At 38.3% G+C, this 26,463-nt stretch overlaps 1 protein-coding gene across 1 annotated transcript in view; it reads left to right on the top strand.

Annotated features, from left to right (window-relative positions):
* Positions 1-8,043: 8,043 nt before the first annotated feature.
* Positions 8,044-26,463, top strand: part of LOC128656199 (putative serine protease K12H4.7) — a 655,842-nt gene continuing 637,422 nt past the window's right edge. Inside the window, 1 exon segment of the mRNA XM_053709971.1 lies at positions 8,044-8,253. Coding sequence (XP_053565946.1) covers positions 8,083-8,253 — 171 coding nt within the window. The 5' untranslated portion in view covers positions 8,044-8,082.

Raw genomic sequence — 26,463 nt, 5'->3', positions numbered from 1 at the left:
ATGGGCCCAATACCCAGCGACAACTGACTGTTTCAATCAAATACTCCCAACAATAAGCAAACCATGAAGAAATACAAGCAACCTTGGTCAAAGAAAGAAGAACTTCTGTCTTCTATGTTTTGATACTTCCGTCTGTAGGAAAGAGCCCAATAGAAAAGTACAGCTAGGGGTATAGAAATAAGTAATATGGGACAAACATGAAAGAGTATGTAAAAGACAGATACGTGACCAATCTATAGAGCCAATCTTTAGGATAAATTGGCATTATATAAACATTATGCATCAACCCAGTACTTGAGCTACCTTAGATATAATACCCAATCAACAAATAAATTTGGTAACAGCTTAGCTAACATCCCATTTTTCTATAAACTGCATCATAAAATGTGGAAAACGTATTGGGGACTAGGGGGAAGATATATATTTAAGCAAACTCTTAAGCCGTTTACCAGAAAAGGGAATTATTTTAAGAAGATAAGGGTAGCAAGATCACATACAGTAACTGTATAAGTCCCGCTAGAACTAGGCTTTGACTCCCCTCAAGTGGTGACTAATGGTAGTTGCAATTGCTATCATAAAATTTTGTTTTGGATCCTTACCCTACTGTTAATAAATGCCTCAACTAACACGTGTTTTAGGAACACAATAAACAGTATACGTTTTATTTCAAGTCCCTATATCACTCAGGTATCTCCAACATTTAATGCAACTGAGAGCCTAGCCATAACATAGAAATAAAGTGTACAATATAACTCGAAAATGTAATGAGTATCAATTATGAACATCTAAATCAAACATAGAAAATGTACCCAAGTGTTCAGCTAAAGTAAAAAGTCTCTCTATTAATCAGCTGCTGAAGATAAAAGAAGTGTCCAGCAGTCTAAGTATAGGAGGTTGTGTAGATCCACACTGTATTACCCTGCTTTAAAATAGGTCAGAGGCGGCCCAAATCCTATCGATAGTCTCTCTCCCTGGAGCACCTGATCTGCCGAAACATCCAAAGCCAGAATACTGTATCCACCAGACAGTGCCTCTTTAGCCCATGCATATGCCGCTAACACCTTGAGTTTAGCACCGCCTTTGCATAGTGGAGAAAAAACACCCCGGACACATCTGCCATCAACATAGGCTGCACACATTGCGCTAAGGGGCAAGAGTGGCATCAAAGTCAGATCCCTCAGGCAACATGTAAGGTCAGTAGACGGACTGGAAACTTGGCTCACAGCAGGGCAGCTCCCGACTCCAATCGCACAACCTGGCCAGTCTCTACAATGGAAAGTGTAAGTGTCCCCTTGCCTTTGGGAATCAAGATGGCTGCGGGGAGTCTTAGAAGCCTGCGCAGCATCACAATCACTCCGGCAGACAGAAGGGTCACCAGGGCTCAGATCAAGGGAATTTGTTTCAGTAATAGGACGAGCAGCAAGCTGTATAGGTTTATCTTCTCTCACCACTATGTTCATACAACACTCATGTAGAGTCAGCTCTAGGCTAGTAAAATGGTCCTGTAGGAGCTGCGCCACAGCCAGCCTCCATTTAACCAAGGCCTCCATTATATCTTGACTCTTGAAGCTCTCACAGAGCGGAAAAAAGTTAGCATCCAAGCGCTCCCAATGTCTCCAGTAGAGCAGTATATGAAAGAGTCCCTTTTTGGTATGTCAAGGAATATTTTAGACACCAATAAACATTAATTATAACATAGAAGAGCCAGGAGCTCTTAACACACACGTCTATATCCTTCTGTAGCTGGCTCTGCCCCCCGTGCAGGCACAAATGTGATTTTCTCTGGCACTGCTCTTTCCGGGATCTTGGGTTTAATTTGCGGGTGTCAGGGAGCCACTATTTCAATGTGGGAGACTCCCGGAACTTCCGGGAGAGTTGGGATGTCTGGTATAAGAGTAGTGGCAATTCGGGATTGTAGGGACAGTAGGACAGACCTCAGAGTTCAATGCTCTCCCGCACAAATCGGGACAGTTGGGAGGTCTGCGGGGTAGTTTTTTCCCCTAGTTTCCATTATTTAATTACACAGGCCATTTTGGCATTTTCTACTATTGGTTTTACCAAAATTACCACTCTCAAACAGGCCTTTCTTCTGTTATCCTGTATGGGTACATAAAATAACAATAAATAGGAATTTAATAGTGAAAAATGAAAAAAAAAACATTTTTTGTAGTTTTCTTCATAACCATTTCTACAAAACATGTTATGTGACTAAGATCCTAATTTTGATATAAAACCATAGGTGATTTTTGCAGGCAATTTTTGCAACATTTTACCCCTTCATGTCGTTAGGACTGCTGCCCTTACAGAGATGGGCTTTAACCCCGTTAGGACAACATGGAACGTCCTACCATATATGGTGTCCTGCAGTTTCCCCCTTTGATGAAGGCAAGAATTGGCCTGGGGGGCGTGCCTAGCAGTGTAGACAGTCCCCCACGGTCTGATCCTGGCCTTGAAATTCCTTCCGATGAGAACACTATTATTTCACCATGAATGGGGTTAAACATATTTTGTTTATTTGCAAGTGGATGTTCACCAATAACTAACTATTTAGTTTAATTGGCTGTACTCCCAGAGATGATTTAAACTCTTTTTGTAAGGTGTGCTAAACCAAACTTTGTGAATTTGTATTTTATTTTTGTTTTTTAAAAAGGGAGACTGACCATCTTCCATTGATTAAAACACCCCACCCAAGCTCAGGTATACTCATGACAGTGTATTGGTGTTGTGTATATATAAAGCTTCATTCTATTATAAAGAGAAAACGCAGGAACGATTCAACTCATAAAGGCAAAGTACTGTAGTGTCAGGTCCGGACAACATTGGGACACCTTGTAAGTTGATGACTAGCAGAATATGGCCATGTTGTATATATATTACAATATCTATCTATCTATCTATCTATCTATCTATCTATCTATACACCCACACCCACACACATGCAGTGCTTTTATTGTAAAATATATATATTACAAGATATATATATATATATATATATATATATATATATATATATATATATATATATATATATATATATATATATATATATATATTAGGGGGAAAAAGGGAGAAATGTATTTAGAATGTAAACATTTACGATTACAAATATTACCTGCTATGAGATGGCAGAGGTGATAGTACTTAGTACCAGTAAGAACCCCCACAAAAAGCCCTATATATCTATATAACTTATTTAAAAATAAAATTTTCTTCTGAGTGAAGAACAATGCTATGTTTGGTACTTCTTAACGCACCTTTGGATTTAGCTCAAATTTCCTAGTGCACCTTTTGGGTTAGCTCAAGTGAAAGCCAGAACAAATGGGTAGAGAAAGTTACTATCAACTTGTAATATGAGCGCAGTGTTATCGCTCAGTAGTGCTAACATTTTTTTATTTTTTTCTCATTGTCCACTGGTAATCTAGGCCTTTACGTTTAACTGTTTTATTGCCAGCGGTAACCCTTCTACTTCATTAAAATAAAATTGTAAACATATATTATTAAAATTAATGTAACACTTTTTTAACATGAATGTTTACAGGGAAAGAAGGGCAGGGGTTTAACAAACAATGGCTTGAAAATGTTTGACATGTGATCACTATGACCACTTTTTTGAGCATCACTGGACATTGCAGAATGCTAGTTTCTAGGCTCCATTTCAGTATACAGTCACTGTGACTGTATACATAGTAACAGTTATATTTGACTGTTTTTGTATTGTTGCTGGATAGCCTCACATGCAGGCATCCAGCAGCAGCCTGGGATACCATCTTGAATCTCATGTAATGTAGGCACACCAATCCTTATCACTGACAGGCCATATCCTTGCGATCGCTCGCATTTTGTGGCCTCCATTATGCTATTTCTGCAATGCCTCACTACAGCAGTGAGACCGACTCTGAGAGCCCAGGACACAGCCACAGTACAGGGTATGGAATGTGTCCTTAAGGGCAAAACAACTGATACAGTACCAGTAAAGTGTCTGTTTTAAAGGGGTTAAAAAATAAAATAAATAAACAAAAAGATTGCAGGTACGGGGGTAATCGTGCAGTGAGTAAACTCACACGCATAGGGCTCCAGTTATGAAGCTCCGACGTAAGCTTTGGCGCCCTTTTCGGCTGCAGGTTCTCATGAGGGAGCCTGCAGCCAAGAGTTAAGAAGCAACGGTCATCCGACTGCTGCTTCTTAACACATTAAGCTAACTGTTTTGTGGCCTTTGTCAATTCCCCCGGACATTTCCGACCGGGGAGAATAACAGCCCCTGCTCGCACCAATTGGCTTAGCGTGGCAGGGGTGGTTTCACAATTGCGATAATGTGCAATGTTAAATGCTGGGCAGTGGTTTGCTGCCCGTTAGACACAATGCTGGGCAGACAAGGGCGAAGAAGTATGCATACTCTGCAATAGAGCAATCAAGTAAACCGATTACAAGATTATTGACTAGGCATATTGAAGATGTCCATAGCTCTATTCTGCTGTAAACATTACATTATTTGACTGCAGGATATTCACAGATACCAGTTCACCAAATTAGATTAAAATTTTTTTTATTCTGCTGTTCTAATGTAAAGTGCAGGAAACTCAGGGCTTAACTATGGGATCAAGTGGGTCCAACGGACCTAGGCAGCAGTTTACAAGTTGCAGCACTTCAGTGACTGAGTCAATCACTGTCAGACACAGACAACTCCTGTACTCTGTCTCAGTGGGGAAAAACACAGGCTCCCAGCAGCATAACCATCATGCACAAAGACACAGAACCAGTTAAGGACGACATTTAAAGGGACATGAAACCCAAAATTATTCTTTCATTATTAAGACAGAGAACAAGATTTTTAAAAAAAGTTTCTTATTCACTTCTATTATCAAATTTACTTTGTTCTCATTTTATGTTTTGTTGAAGAGATACCTACGTAGTTAGTGTGTACATGCCTAGAGCACTACATGACAGGAAATAGTGCTGCCATACAGTGCTCTTGCTAATGTATAACATTTTTGCAAAACTGCTGCTATATAGTGCTGTAGACACGTGCACACTCCTGAGCTTATATCAATGCTTTTCAACAAATAATAACAAGAAAATAAAGAGAATTTGATAATAGAAGTAAATTGGAAAGTTGTTTAAAACTGTATACTGTAATTCGTGAAAGAACATTTTTGGGGTTTATGTCCCTTTAAGGTGGGACAAGTGGATATCTCCCCTAACTTCCTTCCCACTTATTGCACAATTGTGCTAAGCATTGGTTGCATGCAGGTACGTAGGTAGGCTTAGTAAGGTAAGCAGCCGGGCTAGTAGGTTGATATGCTAATCAGTAATGTTAATACTGGGGAGAGTGTCATTGCATTCTCAGACCTGGACAGCACAATACATTGAGCCTGGCCTGTGCCACATTGTACAAGCAAACACATACATAAGACCTACAACATCATGTCTGATTCCCTTAACGATAGACATCGATGCCAAGCCCACACTTTAGGCAAAATTTTACTGTGCAATGGGACAGGAGCCAATGACTGTGACTGGACAATAGTGACAGCTGGCAAGTATCGTTTTTAACTCTCCACACTCCCTATACTCTCTACGTGCTGCAGTGCCTACAATGCCAACTGGCGGGCAGATCTCACAGCTTGATAAATGGAGCACTATATGATTACTGCCCCATTAAAGCTATGGTAAATACTAGTGTTTCAAAAACACTAGGATTTGCCATCACTAAATATAAAGGCGACCTTCATCCATCTGTGTTAAAAACAAACTGATTATTAGGTACCTTTATTTTGGTGCGGCTTCAGCGCTAACCTGAGCGTCTCCGGCCGCCCACGGCACAGCTCAATTTTTCATAGGGTAAGCTCAGCTAATGGCTAAAAGGTGGTAACGTCACATTAATGACAAAAAACTGAGCTGTGCCGTGGGCGGCCGAATGTGCTTAGGTTAGCTCTGAAGCTGCGGAGAAATAAAGGTTCCTTTTCATCAGTTTTTTTAAACTGTTGAATGAAGGTCACCTTTATTTTTAGTGATGGTAAATTTTAGCATTTTTGAAACGCTAGAATTTATCATCACTTTAACCCCTTAATGACCGAGGACATGCCAGACACATCCTACAAAAAACGACCTGGCACGCTTTCATGGTATTGCAGCGATGCCTTGATAGTGAGGCATCCTGCAATACACTCTGTGGCCCTATCTGCATCGGCCAGCGATGATGCCGATCGTTGGTGGCGTGGTAGGGATAGGAGGCTGGTGGCGGTCTGGTGTGCAATCATGATAGGTCCGTGAGCGGGTGTGAGGGGGTGGGAGCGAGCGTGAGGGGGTGGGAGCAAGGTGAGGTAGCGGGAGCGGGTGAGACCGCTACACTACGGCAAATGTTGAGAGAGTAAAGGAGGGAGAGGGGGGAAATAAGTGTTAGGAAAGGGTTCTGGGAGGGGGGTAGCATATTGACAGGGGCAGCTACACTACAGAAAAAAGTGCTTTTTTTATTTTATTTTTTATAAAAAATGGTTTGTTTTTAGCAAACTAGTTACTGGCAGACAGCTGCCAGTACCCAAGATGGTGGTAAATAGGTAGAGGTGGGAGGGTTAGAGAGATGTTTGGGGGGATAGGGGAGGTTGGGGGCTAAGGGGGGATCCTACACTGCATAATATATATATATATAAAAAATATAAAAAAAAGCCTTTTATTTTAGTACTGGCAGACTTTCTGCCAGTACTTAAGATGGGGTGACAATTGTGGGGCGGGGAAGGGAAAAGAGCTGTTTGAGAGGGGTCAGGGAAGGATCAGGAGGTGGGAGGTGTCAGGTGGGAGGTTGAACTCTACATTAAAGCTAAAATTAACCCTACAAGCTACCTAATTAACCACTTCACTTCTGGGCATAATACTGTGCAGTGGTATTTAGCGGCCTTCAAATTACCAAAAAGCAATGCCAAAGCCATATATGTCTGCTATTTCTGAACAAAGGGGATCCCAGAGAAGCATTTACAACCATTTGTGCCATAATTGCACAAGCTGTTTGTAAATAATTTCAGTGAAGAACTTAAAGTTTGTGAAAAAGTTAAGTTTTTTTTTTTTATTTGATCGTATTTGGCGGTGAAATGGTGGCATAAAATATAACAAAATGGGCCTAGATCAATACTTTGGGTTGTCTACTAAAAAAACATATATAAATGTTAAGGGTTATTCAGGGATTCCTGACAGATTGTCAGCGTTACAATGTAACTATTGCTAATTTTGAAAAAAAAAAAAGGTTTGGAAATAGCAAAGTGCTACTTGTACTTATTGCCCTATAACTTGCAAAAAAAAAAGCAAAGAACATGTAAACATTGGGTATTTCTAAACTCAGGACAAATTTTAGAAACTATGTGGCATGGTTGTTTTTTGGTGGTTGTAGATGTGTAACAGAATTTGGGGGGTCAAAGTTAGAAAAAGTGTTTTTTTTTTCTTTTAATTTTTCATCATATTTTATAAAAAAATTTTATAGTAAATTATATGATATGATGAAAATAATGGCATCTTTAGAAAGTCCATTTAATGGAGAGAAAAAGTAAGCTGCCATAAAGTACTAAAGACACGTGCACACTCCTGAGCTCTTATGAACCTTCCTAGTTTTAATATTCAATAAAAGATAGCAGAAGAAAAAAGCAAAATTTGATAGAAGTAAATGGGAAAGTTGTTTAAAATTGCATGCTCTATCTGAATCATAAAAGTTTAATTTTGTTTGACGTAAAGCTCCTAACGCAGGGTGTAGGGTAGGGTCACTGAATATGCAGTAAAATAAAAACAAAAATGTTATTTATAATTTGGGCATAGTGGTCCTTAAAAAATAACTATAATACACCATAAGACATGTATTCCTATCATATTTGTTCTAAAACAGTCACGATAATCCACTAAATGGATTTGGATTTATAAATAAAACACAAAAACTAAGAGCTGCACAACCATAAAGCGAAGTGAAAATTGCAACATTCAGACAAAAAAAAAAAGAGGAATTGGGAATTTAGAAGACAGACACTGATTTGCAGTGTGAGTCAGCTGATAAAAGTCATATGACTGAGCAAGCAGCTGGCACGTTCTCTGTGTGTAGCGTTAGATATGGCTTGTTTGCTTCCGCTCCTTATTTCTTTATGGGCTTTATTTTCAAATGGTTTGTCATTTAATAGACACCACGGGAGAGCAGTTGTAAATCTGGTTTCTGTACAGGATCGTTGGTTTGTGCAAAGACTTGATCATTTTAGTGGCGCAGATACTAGAGTCTGGAAACAGGCAAGTGAAAGAAGAAAGCTGACCTAATCACCCCTGCTTGTTTGTTGTTGTTGCAGAATTAACCTTTGAATCCTGAAGTAGGATTTTGTATAGAGATGAACGCTGACCTATGCATTCTTGTTTTAGTTTTGCAGAACTGACCCTTTTTTCTTTTTAAGATTTATAGCCTAATTGTGGGTGAAATACATTTTCTTACTAAATTAAGGAGTAATGGATTACAATATGTATTTTATAAATATTGGATCTGAACATTTTATTACACTTACCCGTTTACACTAAAATGCAGACTTAGTAAAGTAGCGGTTTGCATTCTGCATATAATAATTTGAAAGACCGAAAACTGTTACAAAATTGTTATATTTGTTTTTGTGATGCAAATTGTGTAATTAAAACATTCTTTAAAGGCTTTTTAAAAAAGTGTAAAATGGATTAACAAAACAAATGTGTTATTGGAGCCATGGAAGTTTAATTTTGATTTTCATGTTCCTTAAAATTACTTTGGCACATGCCTTAAAGGGACAGAAAGGTTGACATTTTAAATGTTAATGGATGCAGTTCAATTTTAAATATAAATATTTTTACATTATATTCCCATTAAAATCTTCTTGTAAAATGTATTGCTGTTTTTCAGAGGCATTTTTCAGGCCATTATACCAGCAAATACCACACCTTGTCAGAGTAAGTGGTGGCTTGTATGACACAAATTGCCTTCATTGAAACCATACACACCATTGCCAGCAGTGGGCAAGCATGGTGTTTGAATCCTGATCGTCTGGTCACGTGTAGCATATTTATGTATGCCACTGAAACAGTAATTATTTTTATTAGAAGCATTTTTGCTAATGGAATTATATAGCAAAAAGGTTTCTATTTCAAATTTAAATTACACATGTACATTTCAGTTTTGATCTTTTTATCCTTTTAATGAGACATCATTCATGGGTGAAATGTGCATGCATTTCTATATTGTAAAACAAAGCCCAAATTACTTCCAATGCACAAGTAAAAGTATTTCAAGTATAAGTTCTCTGTTTACTCATAGCTTTTATTGTGCACATCTGCCACGTTCACCGTCATTTAAACACCACCTCAGATAGATGGCAGTGATATGGATTTGGCTGACTTTATGCAGTACTAATATGTGTATTTATGCAGTACTAATATGTGTATTGTAAAATTGTTTATATTCAAACTTGAAATGCATTTATGTACATTTTAATTTTGCATTTTATGTTCCTTTAAACATGGGGGGGGGGGGTCGGGGAGCGGCATAAAATCACCTGCTCTTTTGTAACCATTTGGCTGCCATATAAGGATACAGCTTGTTGTGGTTGTCAAGAGGTGAAATGCTTCTTAGATTAAAAAAGATGTCTTATATACATATTAAATGTGGCAGTTGGATCAGAACTATTTGCACTTATTTGGGGTACCAAAGTGTGGGGTGTGGTCTATTACATTTTGCTAGACGGCTTCAGATATAGGTGCATATTTTAGCTGTGTTTATGCCAAAGCCATTTTTCTTGTGTACATGAGAAGATATCATATATTTCTTACATTATACTCTTACTAATGTTTTTTAAGATGACATAATGATCTATTTATCCAATCACTTTTAAATCTCAAAAGTGCTTCAGGTATTTTAGGAACAGTTTTAGCTTGTACAATTAATGCATTAACTTCAATACATAATTTCATTTCCCTGACTGTATTTTAAAGTGTTTGTGTGTATGTATGTGTGTGTGTATATGTATGTGTATATATATATATATATATATATATATATATATATATATATATATATATATATATATATATATATATATATATATATATATATATATATATATATATATATATATATACAAAAAGAGGTTTCACTGCAAGGAAAACAGAAACAGAGGCGCCACATGTGTAGATCCCTCTGAACATTTTTTCCTTTTTGCTGGAATCAATCTAGTGAAGGATTACTGTTGCGAGGATATCCTGACGGGGATCCCTTGGTACAGCTAGCTGGTTTGCTGTTTAAATACCAGCCCGCTCCTACAGGCACAAGAGAGTGCCTTCACGTTTGTGAGTATCCTGTATCTCATCTAACTTGGATATTGTCTGTTTTGATTGATCTACACATGTGGCGCCTCTGTTTCTGTTTTCCTTGCAGTGAAACCTCTTTTTGAAGATACACCATCGTTTGGGTGAAGACCGAGAGCTGCCTTCTATTTATACTTCCATTTATTTGGACTTATTTGGACTTCAGTTGGGATCTTTCCCATTTCACCTATTGATACGTCTGTATTCTCATATATATATATTTTTTATTCTATCATTATATTTTATGTTTTATATTTTACATTTTACAGATTTTACCATTTATTTTTTATATATTGTTTTATAGGTTTTTTTACATTTTTGGTATCACCAAAGGGGTTTTTTGATTGTATTTCAGTACTATTTTCTGCCCTGAGTCATTAGCGCCTCCTATAGGGGATTTGTGGTATTACTCTAATATCACAATATCCCTCTTAATACTTTATATATATATATATATATATATAATTGAATTATAAATCAAGTTTAATAACAATAAAAAAACTAAATTTCTCCGCCCCCCACCCCCCCACTTCTCTATTGCATGCACCTGTTTTGAGCACGGTTGTCGCAGGCAGGGGTAACCAAATCCACCACTAGCTGCAAGTCTGTCATGGATGGTGTTAATTCATTCTGTGCACTGTCACCAGTTTGCAACACACAGGGTTAACTAAACTTACCTGCAATGCCCAATTTACCACATACATAGCTAAATATTTGCCTCTACCACGGCTTGCCACAGACAGGACTACTTGCTAATCTGTGACAGTGGGGGCAGGAAGAGGCTTAAAACACAGGTAATCCAGCTATCTTACTCCAGTTCCTTATGATGACATAAGAACCAACCCAATTAACCACAAATATTGTATACACCACTGCAAAAATCAACATTTGCCCTCACAATCCAAAATCTTACTATTCAGGGCTTTTTGGGCTACAGCTTAATTATAGTTGCATTAAAACTCAAGAAAGCACATATATAAAAAAAATATATTTGTGCGTCATTATTCCCAAGCTTAAAAATGATATGAAACAGTCTGTTTCATTGTTGTTATAAAACAGAACACTAAACAGTAGTTTTTCATTTTAAAAGGATTTAATCTTTTATTATTTTTTTAACTTAATTTGTGCAGGGTCCATTACTTCCTGTTGCAGCCCCACAATGGGGCAGTGGTCTTTACAGGAAGGCCAAGGAGCAGCTTTTCCTTTAAAGTGGTTGCTAGGAGACACCTGCACTAGCTACAGTCAGTTTGCAAAAACTCAGTGAAGGGCAAAAAGCATGTGATATTATGATTGTAACATACTTTTTTGTTTTTGGATGTAGACTTTCTTGTACAGGTTGTGGATATTAACTGCAGGCAAAACTGCTCTTATACCCCTATAAGTAGGTTGAAACCCCTAAATATCTGTTTTCTAAAGGTAGTGCAGGGTATCATGTTTAGCACTTACTGTAGAAGTTAGGGTTCTCCAACACATGCCTTTGGGCTTCATTAACAATATGCAACACATCAAAATATGATACACTAGAAATCATCATTCAAATGTACTTATTACTTCTATGCATACAAGCCCATCGTAAGAACTGTATATGTCTCTCTAGTCAGTCCAATAAAACTCTGGACTGTCAGTCAGAAAGAACATTCAAGCTAATGCAATTTACACCTCAATCTATAACACTCAGTATGCTAGTTTTGGAGCCCTCTATAAGTTGCGAGAAACATACTATAGGAATATGTAATTAAGGTAAGACAAAGCATACAGTAATATGTTTGTGTTTGTAGCTGAGTATGTAGTTCACAGAACCCCAACTTCGAACACATACATACTATAGGTAACTAATAAAGAGAAGCTGTATACTCATAAAAAAGCAAACGACAAAATCAGAAATGGTCAGGAGGGTTTTCAACATTAAAGACAAGCAGGGAGCCCATCAGGTTACTGTCATTGTCCAGCACTTATCTTTCACAGAGGCTAACCCTCTGTAACCCGTGTCTCAGAATATCAAAGTGGTAAACGGCGGTCTTAGCTGCAAGTCCTAGGAGATGAGCTCAGCAAGAGTGTCTGAACTGCCTACTATCAGACGTTCGAGACTGCAGCGTCTCTCAAAAGACACTGAAAGCTTCTACCAAACTCCTCTCCTGCAACAGACAAGATACCGGTAATGATCAATAGGCAGGTCTGCTGCAGGATTAAAGGATAACCCCAAGCTTTCACCTGTAGCGCTGACATCCGAGTTGACAATCCCAGGCCCCACATAGTGCCTGGTAAAACTGGACTTCATGGTGACAAAACAGGTGCAGGAGGGATCTGGAGTAACCGGTGGAGGAATGACAGGAATTGCCGGGGCGCATACTGTTCCAGGTCCCCTCCCGATCGGCTGCATCGCAAGGGGGCTCCATTTTAATCTCCAGCACTGTTTGCTCGCGTGTGGCTCATGATAACCGTTGGCTACTTCTCCTTGCTCAAGGGCCAAAAGCATGAAATGCACCTCAGTTGCTGTGAAGTGCAATTTGGTGCCGGGTGGTTGTTGAAATGTCATGTTCTGTAGAATCCTCCTCGACATTGCTATATCGCTCCCAGCTGTTTCCGCATTTTCAGATCTCCTTGTCGAGTGAACGGCAAGAGGTGGATCATGCAGGTCATGAGATGTAACCCCAGACTCCGGGCCACAGCTGTTAATGAGTGGAAGTTGGCAAGACTGCATTTGTAGGCACTCCCGAGATTGCTCTTTTGGTGTGACTCCTGACTCTGTGTTATCCATTATATCGCTGGCCGCTCCCCAGATTGCCGCTTTTAACGTAGCTGATAAGTCAGAAAAACAGCTATCCAGTTGTCAATCTAGATCTTGTAGTAAGACATATACCATTTTATGAGTCTCCTCCATGTTAGGCATTGTTATATACTGGTTATTATATTGTCCAAAGTTAATTTTTGTATTTGGCGCGCTGAGAGAGGGTGACGAGGTTCCTGTGTCTCAAGGCCTCAATAGTCTGGATCAGGGTATAGACGAGGTGAATATCCCAGAGTTTGGTATTTTTGTGATCAGCAAGTATTCATTTAGGTGGTTTGAACAGTATTTTACAACATATGCTGTTTGGTTTCTATGAAATTTGAGACAGTTAGAATCTTAGGCTAGAGATCTCTGATTTTCTGTCCTCTCCTGGTGCTGCCTGGACCCCCCCGAAAGTAATTTTAAGCATAGATTTTCATTTTTTATGTTATTTTTTTTATAAGTGTCAAAAGTTTGGCTCCTACATTTTAAAATATGTTTGTCAAGTCTGATATAGATAGATTATATAATTTCTTGACTAATCTATACAGTTTTTACAGAAATATTATCTCAATTTGTTTTTTTTTTGTTTTTTTTTTATGGAAATACGCTTGAGTCTCATTACATTAGTAGACAGTTTCTTCAAATGACCCTCTCTAATTACCATGGCTGTTGTAAAGATACCAGATACTTGATTCTGAGTTATAATAGGACAACTGTTTGTGGAAAAACTGTTGGACCACATCTACTGGCAATTTTTAAGAGCAGTGCATAACGGAATGGAACTGGGGTCCGATGTCCTTGCAAAATGTTTTGTAATATACTCATCCCCGTCAGCTAGAGTATGAGTAAATGGATCCCTATCTGAACATTTTCTTATTTCAAAGGGAACTAGACAGATGTCCTGTATCCCCGTTATTATTTGCATGTGCAATTGAACCCTCAGCATTGAAAATTAAAAAAATTCCAGATATTAAAGGTCTAAAAATAGCCGATTCCCACCATATGATTATGATGTATGCAGATGATGTCCTTCTATGCATACCAAAACCCCTAACTTTGATACCAATAACTTGATACGTTTGGAAAGGTCTCTAACTTCTTTATCAATGAGAAAGTCAAATCTTAAATATCAGTCTCATCAGTGAGGAACAACAAGTTAGGTGAATATGCCCATTTTGCTTGCCGCGTCAGAAATTGAAGTACTTAGGGATATTTTTAACTACTACTAAAGATAAGATGTTCTCCATTTATAAAAGTCTTCATCAATTATTACAGGTCTCTTGTCGTGAAGAAGAAAACGGATTTCATGGCTGCATAAGATTTCTGTATTTATTATATCTATTGCAAACACCTCCTAATGACATTACCATATAACTTCTTATCTTCTCTATAATCCAACATATTAGAATTTATTTGGGACAATAAATGTGCCAGGAATATAGGAGTCATATGTGCACTCCTTTTGAAGGTAGGTGCACTAGGGGTGCCTTATTTAATAAAGTACAGGCAAGCTGTCCACTTAAAAAGAATAATCTATTGGTTTACAAACTATAAAAATTTAAATATGGGTTTGGTTTGAACATGATATAGCAGGGATACTTCACCTGGGTGCATTGTGCTTGATTCCCACAGAAAGAGGTAAGACTCTTCGCATATAATCCGAGGAAACTTACCTTCTTTGGGACAGAATTATAGTAGACTATTCCTATATCTCCTCTAAAATCTACCCACTTACACCACTTGTACATAATAGAGAATTTATACCTGGGTTAGTAGATTACAGTAAATGGCTAAGATTTCCTCATAGAACGTTAATGACCTGTCACTTTGGCGACGAACATGAACTATTTTCAATGGAACAATTGATAGAATCGGAATTTACAGGCTTTAAAAGCTGGCTTGTGTATTACCAATGTTATTCCTATGTATAATTTCAAATTGATAAGAGAAATATGTTAGTCTTTAACAACCTTTGAAACCCTTTGTTGACATTCACCCGCACCTGACATCCCCAATCTCTTATTGCCTACACATTGCTACAGCAAGTTAGCCTTGGATACATTCTATCTATAAAGATAGATGTTGTACAGAATTGAATGTGGATTTATCTTTTATTGACTCATCCTATTTTTTGCCAGAGTAACCAAGTCTTCATTCTCTGAAAACCTGCAAAAATAGTACTTAACATCTAGATGTAAAAATAATTTTTTTTATCTTTTTTTAAGAAATGTGATAGAGATGTGGGGGACAAGTAGGACATATGACATATATTTGGTGACAATGCCCTAAGCTAACAACCACTTGGTCAAAAGTAGCAACAGAAATCGCCAAACTAGTTTAGGATCACTATACCTTTATATAATTGCCAAAAAAATTACTATTCCACAGCAAAAAAATGTTTAATGTAGGGTGCAATAGTGGAGAAATACTTATTGCAAGAAATTGGAGAATTAAATTTCACGAGATAAAGTATGGAGGCTTACAGTACTATTCCCTATTGATAAAACATAGCCTTTATTTATAAATTAAAATCAATAACAGAAGGGAATATCACATCTATTCACCCTGCTCACATACCACCCTCCCACTGGATAAGGTTACATAGTACTGGAAAAAAGCAGAATGAATAAGAAAATACATTTTAGTATTGAAAAAGGCTGGGTAGGACCGAACTATCTTTTTTTTTTTTTTTTCTCCTTGCCTCTCCACTATCCCACCTGATGTCGAGGTTCCAGTATATCGGCCAGGACTCTTTGGGATTAGTGTGATTTCTTTTTTAACCTTTTCTGTTTTCTTTACTCTGCTTATTTCAGTACTATATAACCTTACTATTATATAACCTTACCCAGTGGGAGGGTGGTATGTGAGCAGAGTGATTTAGATGTGATATTACCTTCTGTTAATGATTATTTTTTTTATAAATAAAAGCTATGTTTTATCAGTAGGGAATAGTGCTGTAAGCCCCCATACTTTCTTTCTTCTTAAAGACATGATTAGTCCACGGATCATCTTCATTACTTATGAGATATTCACCTCCTGGTCAGCAGGAGGAGGCAAAGAGCACCACAGCAGAGCTGTTAAATAGCTCCTCCCTTCCCTCCCACTCCAGTCATTCTCTTTGCCTACGTTAGTGAAAGGAAGAGGTAAAGTGAGGTGTTAGATTAAATTCTTCAATCAAGAGTTTATTATTTTTAAAGTAGTGCCAGAGGGTGCTACTTTGTACTAGGGTGTAGCTGGGTCCATATCAGTCTCTACAGTAGAGCTTTTGGTGGCTTTAAAGCAATGGGAACTTGTGGGACATAATTCTCACTGCGCCTCCCATACTGATGCTGCCCTAACTAAAAGAAAACCTGAGGGATATTGACTCAGGACTTTCGTTTGTTTCCAGGTCCATGGGAGGGAGAGGACCTCTTAAACCTGAGGACTGCCTTGCTGCCAGGCAGAAAATAAGGTAAGTGCTGACTTTATTTCTGGGGGAGAAAGGATCTCAGAAAAAAGTTTGGGCACTTTGTAAAATTTTTTCATTTCACCTCATTGAACTTGAACTCAGATTTCCCTAGGGCTATTAGGGGACAGGATGGCAGTAACAACGCAGGCACTAGCATATTTTACTTAACTGTGCAAATGCGTATGCTCCAAGATTGTCTTTCTAGAATAAGGGTGCTGACATAGAAACTGTGTAAGATCCGTTAAGGGACATCTAGTACACAGAGGAAACGCTGTAAACAATTGGACAGAGCAGCTGATTGAAATGGAACTAGGCAGTCTGTCTGTTTGCTCTCGGTGTCTATATTTAGATCAATGGCGACCAGGAGATTTCAGTTTATGTTTGTTTAATTGCAGTGTGAGTGGTGCTTTTGCGAACATAACGTCAGTGGTCTACATCAATCATCAGGGAGGAACAAGGAGTTCCTTGGCGATGACAGAGGTCTCCAAAAAAATTCAGTGGGCGGAGACCCATTCTTGTTGTCTGTCGGCAATTCATATCCCAGGGGTGGACAACTGGGAGGCGGGTTTTCTGAGCAGACAGACCTTTCATCCGGGGGAGTGGGAACTTCATTCGGATTTGTTCTCCAGCCTGATCCTCAAAGTGGGGTCAGCTGGAGTTGGATCTTATGGCATCCAGGCAGAAGGCCATCAGGGATCCTCAGGAGGCGCTGGTAGATGCCCTGGCTGCCCCTTGGTCCTTCAATCTAGCATATCTGTTCCCTCCATTTGCTCTCCTTCCTCGAGTGATTGATTCTTTTGCCTCGGCTGAGGCTGTTTTTGGGAGAAAGGTTCTTCATGCAGTGGTGCCTTCCGTTTAGGTATCCTGTCTTGTCCCTCGCGTATCATCCATGTACTCTAGCTTGGGTATTGGATCCCATAAGTAATGAAGATGATCCGTGGACTCATTGTGTCTTTAAGAAGAAAATACAATTTATGCTTACCTGATAAATGTGTTTCTTCTTAGACACGATGAGTCCACGGCCCGCCCTGTCCTTTTAAGACAGCATGTTATTTATTGTAAACTTCAGTCACCTCTGCACCTGACTGGAGTGGAAGGGAGGAGCTATTTAACAGCTCTGCTGTGGTGCTCTTTGCCTCCTCCTGCTAACCAGGAGGTCAATATCCAATAAGTAATGATGATAATCCGTGGTCTCATCGTGTCTAAGAAGAAATACATTTTATCGGGTAAGCATAAATGTTCTTTTTGTGTAATTTAATTGTTATTTTTGGAGGATAAGCACCTTATCTCATATAAATATTTTTATTTGATACGTTTTCCCCACTTTTTTGGATTGTAGTGCTGGTTTTCCCTTATTTGTTAAGAAATTGCAGAAGTAATAACGTCCCATCCATATCACAATGGATTCAGGAATTTAATCACACTTTTGTATATTAAATCCTGATTATTCTATCATTGGTGACCAAATAATCTAGATTAAAGTCAGGAGGTGAGTATTTTGCATTCAATTGTTTATTGAATCCCAACAGCAGCAAAGACAGAGTGACATCATAGCAGAAAAAATGAACAACCAATAAAATCACAGCACTATGTATCAAACTCAAGGACCAGTGTCTCTACTTCCTCTTTTCTTTGCAATGCCATCACCCAGTAGCAAGAGGAGTCCCAAAGCAAAGGAAAACACAAAATCCTCATGGGTTGACTTTGTAGATCTGAATCAAAGCAAATCTTGAACACTATCATCATAAGGAACACTTGAGCAGACAGACCAGGAAATCCAGGAATCCCATGCTGGAACATTCATTCAGCTAAATACACAAACCAGGAATCTGTTCTACTTCCACTGAAAGAAGAAATGCAATAGATAAGGCTTATGAATTGTGCGATACAAGAGGATATGTATCTAGAGAAAAACACCACCACCATCACCACAATGGAATAGTAAATACAATATATACATGTGGGAAAACCAACTAAAACAATAGGAACAGAATAAAAACAAAACTATACTTCTTTGCTATACGTTGTCACTAAGGCAAAAAAAATCACCATTTTATTGCAAGACAGGAGGCTTCATAGTTTGGTTATTTTTCTGCTTTAAAATGGCAAAGTATATAAGAAAAAGGAATGATGCTTAAGGCATTTTCAGCTTGTAGATGACAGTCCTACTGGTCCTCTAGAGCTCCCAACCCTATTTGGGTGGAGTACAGTGACGTGCGTGAGGTCAGAGGCTGGTGAGGCACTTGGCTATGATGCGCCTGAGAAGCACATATATGAACCCGCCAGAGGCAGCTTAAATTTACAATTAAATTAGCAGGTTGCAAGTCCAATTTACTGCTAATTTTTATTTGCTTTATTCTTTTGGTATCCTTTGTTGAAGAATATGCAGCAATGCACTACTGGGTGCTAATTGAACACATTAAATGAGCCAATGCCAAAAGCCATATATGTGCAGCCACCAATCAGCAGCTAGCTGTAAGTAGTATATTGCGTCTCCTGCACCTGCATAGGTATGCTTTTCAAAGGATACCAAAAGCAAATTAGATAACAGAATTAAAATGTAAAGTTTTTTAATATTGTATGTTCTATCTGAAACATGAAAGGGAAATTGTGCTTTAATGCTCCTTTTAACATTGTAAAACAAATTAACATCCTTTTTACTGTAGCACCAAACTCCACCCACCATTTGCCTTATTTGTAGAAGCCAATCTGTCATTTATTCTTCAGACAACAAGGCTAATCGCTGTCATAAAGTTAGTGTCACAAATATCTCATGATTTAGCTGCCAAGGGGTTCATTCTCTTTAGCCTGTGAGCTAAAAAAGATTTGTTGTTTCAAGAAGAACGGTGTCCTGTGTGTTTGTTTTTTGTCATAAAACCAGACCCCATAATAAATTGTTTCAGAGTTCCACTTGAATAAATGTTATCATATAGGCATTGGTGCATTCAGGCCGTAAAAGTGTCTGTTTTAGAGACAAAGAACAGTGCGTCTTCACGGAAACTGAAAAGGTCAATAAAGGGATATGGGTATAAGGTAGATATGTGTTAAAACATGTTATGACATTAGATGAAGGTAAATATGACAACCATGTCATATTTGGTATCAAATTGATTATCACAATGTAAATAAGAGATTGCCTTTCTGTCTATATGAAAATGGATGTATCTAGCAGAAATTATGTGTTCTATAATTTCAGGCAAAAACTTAGTTTATTGACGGTCGTAAAAGATAAGGGGCTTCTCAGCCCCTGCAAAGAGGGTTGGGCAAGCAACCTGATCTCCTGAAAAAGGTATAAGGGTCTTGTGTTTTAACGCTGAAATTGTCATTCTTACAAGGGAAGCCGTCACTAAACGGAGTAAGGACCCATTGCTTAATACCATCTCTCTGGAGCAGATCTTGAGACTAGTAAAGTATTAAATCTGTTTTTTCTACTTTTTTTAATTTAAAAACTGTTTGCTTGTGTGTAATTTTTCTTGTAACAACTTTTTATTAATAATGTATTGTGCATAATAATTTTTGGCATAATAAATAATTAACTTATTAAGCTTTGGCCTTTTCTCTAATATTTGAACCACGTTACTGAAAGAGACTGGAGTATTAGAACTGTATATTTTAGGTTATTTTCTGCTAAATTGTATTCTGAGAGTTAATGTGTAAGTCTGGGTTTGTCCTTAGAATTTTCCCTTTAATAAATCATAAGTGGTGGCAGCTAGATATTATAGTTAGTTTAGTGTGGGTGGCATTAAAGGGTAGTTTTGGGCATTTCTTTTATGCCTAGTACAGACTAAAGAGTGTTTTTAACCCTTGCAACCACTGAACTAAATCACAAGCTTGCGTGGCTAGATTGTGAAATATTAGTGACAGTAGAAAGGGGTCTGATAACCCTTTCTGTACCAAACAAGTGACTGGTGCAGGGTTGGATAACCCTGGTCGTCACAAATTGGTGGCAGCGGTGATGTGGCCAGAACCAATTGAGTCCCCTGTGGAAAGACAGGATATATGGGATAAATGGCAGAAGGAAGATATGTGCTTGTCTGCACCAGTGTCAGAAGGATCCCAACTTCTGTGTGAGGATGTGAAGTGGCAGACTGAATGTGAGAGAGAGGTCTGCCTTTATCACTCCTTTTGGGTTGTATGAATTTCAAGTGATGCCCTTTGGGATGGCAAAATGCCCCTGCCACATTCTAATGACTAGTTAACCACTTGTTAGAGGGGCAAGCTGTTGCATACCTGGATTATATTGCAGTCTTCAATGATACCTGGGAGGAACACCTCACACATTTAACAAGTGTGTTGTACCGAATAGCCACTGATGGGCTAACAATAAAGCCAGATAAGGTCCAGTACTTGGGTCACCTGGTGGGAGTAGGGGTACTGTGCCCCGAGCCAAGTAAAACTGAAGCCATAATGGCCTGGCCCACCCCTAAGACAAAGAAACAGGTTATGTCCTTCCTGGGTACCGCAGGTTACTATAGAAAGTTTGTGCCACACTATAGTACCATAGCCAAACCCCTAACAGACCTTACAAAAAAGCCTACCTCAAACAGTCAAATGGACCCCTGAGTGTGACAGGGCTTTTAATTCATTGAAAATTGCCCTTACTGACTTCCCTGTACTATAGGCCCCTGATTTACACAGGATATTCGTAGTGCAAATGGATGCTTCTAACTATGGGCTAGGTGATGTGCTGAGTCAGGTGGATAAGAAAGGTGAGGAGCACCCCATTGTGTACCTCAGCAGGAAATTATTTCCACGAGAAGTGGCATATGCCACTGTGGAGAAAGAGGGTCTTGCAAAAGCTACAGACTTATCTGTATGGACAGTTTACAGTTATAACTGACCACAACCCCTTACACTGGTTACATAGGGTAGCTGGCTCAAATGGTAAACTCCTCAGGTGGAACCTAGCTCTACAACAACATGAGTTTACCATACAACATAAAAATGGCAGTATGCATGGTAACGCTGATGGTCTTTCACGCCAGGAGGTGTGCCCTCTTTGATATGCAGCTGGAGTGGCTTATGGCCACCCCCTTTTGCGTCTCTTATTGGGGGAGGTGTCATGAATACCTCATAATTTAGCTGCCAAGGGATTAATTCTCTTTAGCCTGTGAGCTAAAAAAAAAAATTTTGTTTTTTTTTCAAGAAGAACTGTGTCCTGTGTTTGTTTTTTTTTTTTTTTTTCTGATAAAACCAGACCCCATTATAAATTGTTTCAGAGTTCCACTTGAATAAATGTTATCATATAGGCATTGGTGCATTCAGGCCATAAAAAGTGTCTTATTTAGAGCCAGAGAACAGTGCCTCTTTACAGAAACTGATAAGGTCAATAAAGGGACATGGGTATAAGCTAGATATGTGTTTAAAACATGTTATGAAATTAGATGAAGGTAAATATAACAACCGTGTCATATTTGGTATCAAATTGATTATCACAATGTAAATAAGAGATTGCCTTTCTGTCTATATGAAAATGGATGTATCTAGCAGAAATTATGTGTTCTATAATTTCAGGCAAAAACTTAGTTTATTGACAGTTGTAAAAGATAAGGGGCTTCTCAGCCCCTGCAAAGAGGGTTGGGCAAGCAACCTAATCTCCTAAAAAAGGTTTAAGGGTCTTGTGTTTTAACACTGAAATTGTCATTCTTACAAGGGAAGCTGTCACTAAAGGGAGTAAGGACCCATTGCTTCATGTCATCTCCCTGGCACAGATCTTGAGACTAGTATTAAATCTGTTTTTTTTTCTCTCCTTTTTTATTTTAAAAATTGTTTGCTGTGTGTAATTTTACACGTAACAACTTTTTATTAATAATGCATTGTGCATAATATTTTTGGCATAATAAAAAATTTCTTTATTAAGCTTTGGCCTTCGTCTAATATTTGAACCACGTTACTGAAATAGACTGGAGTATTAGAACTGTATGGGCGCGATCCGATATAGATCGTAGTTTGCGGCGCAAGCGAGGGAACCCGCGTCGCCCACAGTTTCAGCTCACAACTCGAGCTATCCCATATACGGCGCCGTCAGATGCTATCCCATATACAGTGCCGTAAGTCTGACAAACCAGCGATGTCCAGAAATCTGCGCAAGTACAAATTTCTGGCGTCGCCAGTGACTTACGCCACGTTAGAAACTGCCGGCGCCTACAAAACCTGACTAAAGTCTAAATCACCCGCACTGTCTAACACGCCTCCCTAACATAGCCCGACACGTCTAACCCTCTATCCGCTATCCCCCCTCACTATCCTAACAATAAAATATGTATTAACCCCTAAACCGCCGCTCCCAAACCCCGCCGCAACCTAATAAAGTTATTAACCCCTAAACCGCTGCCAGCTATATTAAATCTATAACCCTCTAAAGTGAGCCCCTACCCCGCCGCTATCTATTTTAAAATTATTAACCCCTAATCTAATCCCCCTACACCGCCGCCAGCTATATTAACTATATTAACCCTAATTATATTAGGGTTAATACAGTTAATATAATTATTATATATATTAACTATATTAACCCTAATTATATTAGGGTTAATATAGTTAATATTGTTATTATAAGTATAACAACCCTATCTAACTCTAACATCCCTAACTAAACTCTTATTAAAATAAATCTAATATTAATATTATTAATTAAAATATTCCTATTTAAATCTAAATACTTACCTATAAAATAAACCCTAAGATAGCTACAATATAATTAATAATTACATTATAGCTATGTTAGGGTTTATATTTATTTAACTGGTTCAGCCAATCGGATTGAACTTGAATCTGATTGGCTGATTCAATCAGCCAATCAGATTTTTCTACCTTAATTCCGATTGGCTGATAGAATCCTATCAGCCAATCGAAATTCGACGGACGCCATCTTGGATGACGTCATTTAAAGGAACCTCATTCGTCGGGAAGTCGTCGTGCCGGATGGATGCTCCGCGGCGGAGGAGCGAAGAAAGAAGATTGAAGATGCCGATTTGCTTGAAGACATCGCCGATGGAAGAAGACTCTCTGCCGCTTGCTTGAAGACATCGCCCGGATGGAAGAAGACTTTACTGCCGCTTGCTGGAAGACATCGCCCGGATCGGATGAGGAGTTCGGCCCGGCTGGGTGAATACAAGGTAGGGAGATCTTCAGGGGGGTAGTGTTAGGTTTATTTAAGGGGGGTTTGGGTTAGATTAGGGGTATGTGGGTGGTGGGTTGTAATGTTGGGGGGTGGTATTGTGTTTTTTTTTTTTCAGGCAAAAGAGCAGTTTTCTTTGGGGCATGTCCCCACAAAAGGCCCTTTTAATGGCTGGTAAGGTAAAAGAGCTTTGAACTTTTTTTAATTTAGAATAGGGTAGGGAATTTTTTTATTTTGGGGGGCTTTATTATTTTATTAGGGGGCTTAGAATAGGTGTAATTAGCTTAAAAATCTTGTAATCTTTTTTTTATTTTTTGTAATTTAGTGTTTGTTTTTTTTGTAATTTAGTTTAGTTATTATTTTTGTAATTTAGTTTAGTTTATTTAATTGTATTTTTAGATAGATATTTGTAGTTTATTTAATTTATTGATAGTGTAGGTGTATTTGTAACTTAGGTTAGGATTTATTTTACAGGTAATTGGGTAATTATTTTAACTAGGTAGCTATTAAATAGTTAATATTTATTTAATAGCTATTATACCTAGTTAAAATAATTAACAATTTACCTGTAAAATAAATATAAACCCTAACATAGCTACAATGTAATTATTAATTACATTGTAGCTATCTTAGAGTTTATTTTATAGGTAAGTATTTAGATTTAAATAGGAATATTTTAGTTTATAATATGAATTAGATTTATTTAATAAGAATTTAGTTAGGGGTGTTAGGGTTAGATAGAGTTAATATAGTTTATATAAATACTATAGTAACTATATTAACCCAAATATAATTAGGGTTAATATAGTTAATATATATATAATGTAATAACTATATTAACTATAATATACTTAGGGTTAATATAGCTGGCGGTGGGGTAGGTAGATTAAATTAGGGGTTAATAATTTTAATATAGATGGCGGCAGTGTAAGGGGTTCACATTAGGGGATAGATCAGTTAGATGGTGGCGGTTTTAGGGGTTCACAGTAGGGGGTTAGTTTATGTAGATGGCGGCGGTTTAGGGGTTAAATACTTTATTAGGGATTGCGGCGGGGGATCGCGGTTGACCGGGAGATAGACATTGCGCATGCGTTAGGTGTTAGGTTTATTTAGCAGCCAGTTTAGGGAGTTACGGGGCTCCAATAGTCAGCGTAAGGCTTCTTATGGCTGCTTTTTGTGGCGAGGTGAAAATGGAGTAAGATTTCTCCATTTTCGCCACGTAAGTCCTTACGCTGTATATTGGATACCAAACTGCGCGGGTTTGGTATACCTGCCTATGGCCCAAAAAACTACGGGCGACGGCAGAAATATAAGCGCGTAACTTCTAGGTTACGCCGTATATAGGATACCAAACCCGCGCACATATTGGCGTCGCCGACTTTTGCGGGCGACGATTTTTAAGTGTAAGTCTGGGTTTTTCCTTAGGATTTTCTCTTTAATAAATCATAAGTGGTGGCAGCTAGATATTATAGTTAGTTTAGTGTGGGTGGCATTAAAGGGGAGTTTTAGGCATTTTTTTTTATAGCTAGTACAGACTAAAGAGTGTTGTTAACCCTTGCAACCACTGAACTAAATCACAAGCTTTCCTGGCGTGGCTAGATTGTGACATATTAGTGACAGTAGAAGGGGTCTGATAATTTCTGTGACAAACAAGTGACTGGCGCAGGGTTTGACAACCCTGGTCGTCAGTGTGCAGTGTTTTGTAGCCGTTATCCACTAAACATACATATATGTAGCAGGTTTAGCCTTGAGAAGTCAGCAAGGTGCATTCCATGTTCTTATAATTAGCAATTGCTCAACTTTCAGTGCTAAATTACATGAAAGGGGCAAAATAAATAATGAAAATATATTGTAAAGTTGTTTTCATTATTCATAACAAGGAAGGTATGCTTTTGTGTAGCTATATCTGAAGAATATCACACATAGGGTAAGGGGCAGAACACCAGCTTTATTGCTCAGTATTATCACACCGACTGCAGAGCTCTGCACCAGCGTTATTACTCAGTATTATATCACACTGACTGCAGAGCATCACATCAAATAATCTGCAGAGCCTTGCACTAGCTTTATTGTTCTGTATTATATCACACTGACTGCAGAACATCACTTCAACTAAACTGCAGAGCTCGGAACCAGCTTTATTACTCAGTATTATATCACACTGACTGCAGAGCATCACATCAAATAATCTGCAGAGCCTTGCACTAGCTTTATTGTTCTGTATTATATCACACTGACTGCAGAACATCACTTCAACTAAACTGCAGAGCTCGGAAACAGCTTTATTACTCAGTATTATATCACACTGACTGCAGAGCATCACTTCAACTAAACTGGAGAGCCCTGCATCAGATGTATTGCCCTGTATTATATCACACTGACTACAGAGCATCACAACAACTGAACTGCAGAGCAAAGTACTTCACTATACAGTACTTTAAAACACACATACTCCAGTTTGTAAGCACAACCATACACATGTAGGCACATACATACACAAATACACACACATAAACACACATACTCTAGTTTGTAAGCACAACCATACACATGTAGGCACATACATACACAAATACACACACACAAACACACATACTCCAGTTTGTAAATACAATCATATACATGTATGCACACACACTCACACATACATACATACTCACACCTAAAAACACTGCACACACCCCAATATAATTTTCCTAATTTCCCAAAAAAAGAATGTAGTCTTGGGCTACACAATGCCTGTGACATCCAACATCAATTTTATTAATGCTCTGTGCATTAACA

This window comes from Bombina bombina, chromosome 4 (assembly GCF_027579735.1).
Source record: "Bombina bombina isolate aBomBom1 chromosome 4, aBomBom1.pri, whole genome shotgun sequence".
Classification (NCBI taxonomy): Eukaryota; Metazoa; Chordata; class Amphibia; order Anura; family Bombinatoridae; genus Bombina; species Bombina bombina.
Note: the sequence above shows the minus strand (reverse complement) of the source record. Positions and strands in the feature narration are given on the sequence as shown.